This window comes from Lupinus angustifolius, chromosome LG11 (genome assembly GCF_001865875.1).
Source record: "Lupinus angustifolius cultivar Tanjil chromosome LG11, LupAngTanjil_v1.0, whole genome shotgun sequence".
Classification (NCBI taxonomy): domain Eukaryota; kingdom Viridiplantae; phylum Streptophyta; class Magnoliopsida; order Fabales; family Fabaceae; genus Lupinus; species Lupinus angustifolius.
Genome location: NC_032019.1, coordinates 7,804,195 through 7,808,549, shown reverse-complemented (window position 1 = coordinate 7,808,549; position 4,355 = coordinate 7,804,195). Strand labels below are relative to the sequence as shown.

General features: G+C 34.0%; 1 protein-coding gene across 1 annotated transcript; it reads left to right on the top strand.

Annotated features, from left to right (window-relative positions):
• LOC109359190 lies at positions 207 to 4,108 on the top strand. Its single transcript, XM_019603760.1, has 7 exons — positions 207 to 530; positions 1,100 to 1,214; positions 2,341 to 2,500; positions 2,581 to 2,729; positions 2,853 to 3,004; positions 3,341 to 3,455; positions 3,837 to 4,108. The coding sequence occupies exons 1-7, from the start codon at positions 274 to 276 to the stop codon at positions 3,972 to 3,974; spliced, it is 1,086 nt and encodes a 361-aa protein (XP_019459305.1). The 5' UTR covers positions 207 to 273; the 3' UTR covers positions 3,975 to 4,108.

The following is a 4,355-nucleotide window of genomic DNA, read 5'->3' as shown; positions in this document are numbered from 1 at the left end:
ATCGCATCTAGGACCACATATTCAAGTAGTTAAAGATCTCTTCTACTTAAATTTACACTAAAACCTAACGTTAATTTATAAAGTAAATTAACATATCCATGTTTTGAGAATCGATAATTACCAAAGTGTTCAATAAATACATTAAAAACGATGGCAAGTAAATAATGAATTAAATCAATAAATTCAAGGTTAGGAAGAATAAAAAATAAAATAAAAATAATGAGTTAAGGTTAGAACTTAGGAACATCAGTAAGCGGAAGGAAGAAGTAGTGAATGGGTGAAAGATGGAGAAACGTTTCTCTTCTTTTCAACCGCATAATAGCTTCTTCTTCTTATTCTTATTCAAAATCCAAGCCTCACTTTCCCTCACTTTCCTTCAATAATCGTTTCCTCAGTTTCTCTTCTTCTTCTGCAGCCTCATGCCATGTTGACCCGGAACCAGATAACCCGGATCTCTCTCACGGGTTCGGAGCCCCGGAACATGAACCACACGTCAAAATCCCTGTCAAAGCCTACTTCCTTTCCACAAGGTTCGCATCAAGTTCCTTAATTTCTCTTCTTAATTAGTTAATCATGTCAATTCCACAAATGGGTCATTCTCAGTTTCTTGTTTCTCTCGATTTTCGTTTTTGGGTACTGTTCCATTGCTGTTCGAATTGAAGGGAAGACCATATTGTGTTAGAATTTGGACTTTATTTTTATTGGTTGTTTGCATTTAATGTTTAGATGTTGCATTATGGCATAGTTCAATCCATTTTGCGAACAGGACATAATGAGATAAATGCTTGGTTTTTGTTGGTTAGATGAACATGGTTTTGTTGTAGACATGATTTACGATAGAACATTTGACATTTTGGTATAGTTTACTGACCCCTCCTAGTGATTGTTGCTGTAGTGTATGAAGGTTGTGACTTTGATGTTTGTATATGATTTATAAAAAGGTTTTGAAGTTTTTATTGTTTTGTGTGTTCCTTTTATAGTGTTGCATTGTGTTTTTCCATGATTTTTTGGCTTGAATTTGATTTAAACCATTTCCTCCTACATGTCCTGTTGTTGTGTTTTCTATGATTTGGCTTTCTCAGATTCATAATTTTGGCAGTATAAATTTGAAGGGCATTCAGGCTGACAATCGGAGAAACATTGTTCCGCCGTCTTCCCGTTCATCATTAAATTATGTTGCCCTCCGGTTCTCTTACTATAATTCGGACACTAATGTAAGATATTTCTCCCAGAATCTTGTGTTTCTATAGGAAGTTCGTAGCTCGGCTTATATTTATCATTTTTCTCTATTTTTCCATCATTTTTTGCAACATGAGGTTATTATTAGGTATCACTTCATAGACATGGTTTTATTCTATGTTTGGTGCATTTAATAAATAGAACAGGACAGGAGATTAAAAAGTGAGACATTAATGTCCTGTTCCTTTCAACCCATTCCATTCCGTATGCGTGCTTTCCTTGTGCCAAACATTAGTTAGTAAAATTGAACACATCATACTATGTTGATCAGTCGATGTTCCTCTCAGGGTGCTGTTTGCACCATGCAGCGCTGAATTGATAGGGCAGATTTTTAATAGGCTGGTATCACCATTGAAATACAATTCTCTCATTTTGGTAGAGAACTGCGAATTAGTTATTGCGTATCAATTTGTGTTTCTTTTGCGAATTAGTTCTCTATAATTAACGAACTAGATTTTCACATATAGTTTTAAGTTAAAGAAAGAATAAAGAAAAAAGAGTAATTAGTGATATGCATGAAAGAGTTACAACAAACAACAAATAATTAACGTATGTGCATGAAAGAGTTACAACAAACAATTTTATGCTAGGGTGTTTCTCCTAAGGTGAAGCCAAAGTTGATTCAAACCTACAAGAAGTGGCACTAGAAATGGTCGTGCAAAGAACTATAGAAACTCTACCGAGTATACCCTAACGTACTGGTATTTGACAGGGGTAGCGTACTGCATACTATGTATCTGTACCCATGCCAAAGAGAACTGCATAGTAGGTGACTATGGGTATCACTTAGTTTGTGTGCATTTGAAAGTCCAGGGTCTAATAAGAGGAAATCAGGGCTTTATATTCTGTTATGGGTACTAATATCTCTAGTTTTTGGAATGGAAGGGTAGGTGCTGAGTTGTATCCTAAATGACAATGATTTATTATTGATGCTAAGTAAACAAATACACTCATGTATAGAAAAGGAAAATAGTACTCCCTGGTTAAAAGCAGGACTCTTGTGTCACATTTAAGAAAATCTGTTTAAATAAATAACTTTTACAATATAATAACAATATGATTGATTTAACAAACTCTTAAAACTTGGGGCATTTGATCCAGGATCCTGGATTTCAAGTGAAAGCAAGCAGCTGCCGTTACATGGTTGTATACCAGTATGGGTCTGCCGTCTTGTTTAATATTGAGGATCATGAAGTTGATCATTACCTAGAACTAGTTAAGAGGCATGCATCTGCTTTACTTCCAGAGATGACAAAGGATGGTAAGTTTCTTAGAAAAACCAATTAATCAATTACTTTTCTGAATCCTGTTGCTTATTTTTAACATGTTCTATGTGATTAGATTATACGGTAAAGGAAAAGCCACAATTAGTTGAGGACATGCAAGGAGGTCCGGACTACATAGTTCTCAAATCTTTGGACACTGATGGTATCCGTATAATTGGAGGTGTGTTGGGACAAAGCATAGCTCTGGATTATTTTGTCTCACAGGTTGGGGTGTGCCGAACAGCATCGTATTTCCAATATTTTGGTGCCCATGTGTTATCCCATGAAAAAAGATGACCACTAATTTCAAACCATTGAAATTTTGACTTCATTTTCTTGTGCTATTAGGTTGATCGTTTAGTTGAAGAGTTTGCAGGCATAAATCGTGGAATGGAAAAAACTGGAACTTTCACCATGGATAAAAAGAAGCTCCTTCAACTTGTGGGAAAAGCTAATTCACATTTGGCTGATGTGATTCTTAAAGTTGGTCTATTTGAGAGGTATTATCACTGATTCATCCCTTTTTTAGATATTAGAAAAATGTGCATAGGCTAATGTGAGAATATCCTGAAAATTTTAAGTTTATAGAGTATCCTGATATATAAATAAGGCGGTTCAGACGTTCAATACACGAGGCTCCCACTTAGTAGGGTTTGAGGAGGGTAGAAGTACGTAGCCTTACCCCCACTAGCAGAGAGGCAGTTTCTAGGGTATCCTGATATATATTTCAAAATTTTGTTTTTTAGACTCATAATTCAAGGATATGTATGTAAGAAAGTTCAGTTTATGAACTTGTTCTTAGTGTTTTAATTGATATATTATTGTGGATTCATCAGATCAGAAATTGCTTGGCGGGATGCAAAATATGCCCAAATATATGAATATCTTCGGGAGGAGTATGAAGTTGCGCAGCGTTTTGGAAACCTGGATTTTAAATTGAAATTCGTAGAGGTATTTCTGCCTATCATTATATGCATTTCCCCTATGTATCTGTCATCTCATTCAAACATTGCATATGAAAAACCCAACAGTGTATAAGTACACAATTCTAGATGAGCATTATCTTTTTTTGCTGCATATATAACTTAATCATGTAGTTGAGGTTGGTATCCTCAATAATACTGATATATTAAGGATTTAGTTTTGTTGTATCATGTATTTAATAGGCAAAAACTAGTATATAGGGACTGGATTTTTTTAAAGAAAAATATCATTGAGAGCTATTTGCAATATAGCAAGTTAGCTTCATAGAAATTGAAAAAAAAAAGATCTATTTAACTGTGGATATTATTGTCTAATTAAGGCTTATTATGTTGATTTTGTTTTTTGCAGCATAATATTCATTTTCTCCAAGAAGTTCTCCAGAACAGGAAGTCAGATTTCTTGGAATGGTGTATTATTGGCTTATTGGCTATTGAAAATGTTATATCCTTATATGAGATTCTTAAAGAATCAAATACAATTTCTTAGTAAGAAGTAAAAGAGGTTCGCCCTAGATTAATTTATTCTAGCAACAATTTATCCAATTTTTGAGCTAATCAAAGTTTTGCAATTTGCAGCCATGATAAATAAAATGCACACAACCCAGTCAGGGATTTTATTCATAGAAGCTGTATGAAATTTATTGGAAATTTTCAAACTTTTATAGCTTCTAATAATAGCTACTACATACATTGAACATAAGAATAGGATATCAACTATATTTATGAAGTTTATGCTTCTCACTTTCTCAGTACCTTGTTTTTTTGTTTAGAAATAGGGGCATCTAGTATCAGCACCTTTGTAACTGAAACTTTAGTTCGTACAGTAAAATTTTAGGCTTATTATGATATGGTAAAATCTAGTTAAATG

Bases quoted from the DNA above. Each gene is read 5' to 3' on its own strand.
- LOC109359190 (XM_019603760.1), top strand. From the start codon at position 274: ATGGGTGAAAGATGGAGAAACGTTTCTCTTCTTTTCAACCGCATAATA. The intron at 531-1,099 runs GTTCGCATCAAG...TAATTTTGGCAG, and splicing joins GCCTACTTCCTTTCCACAAG to TATAAATTTGAAGGGCATTC. The intron at 2,501-2,580 runs GTAAGTTTCTTA...CTATGTGATTAG, and splicing joins TCCAGAGATGACAAAGGATG to ATTATACGGTAAAGGAAAAG.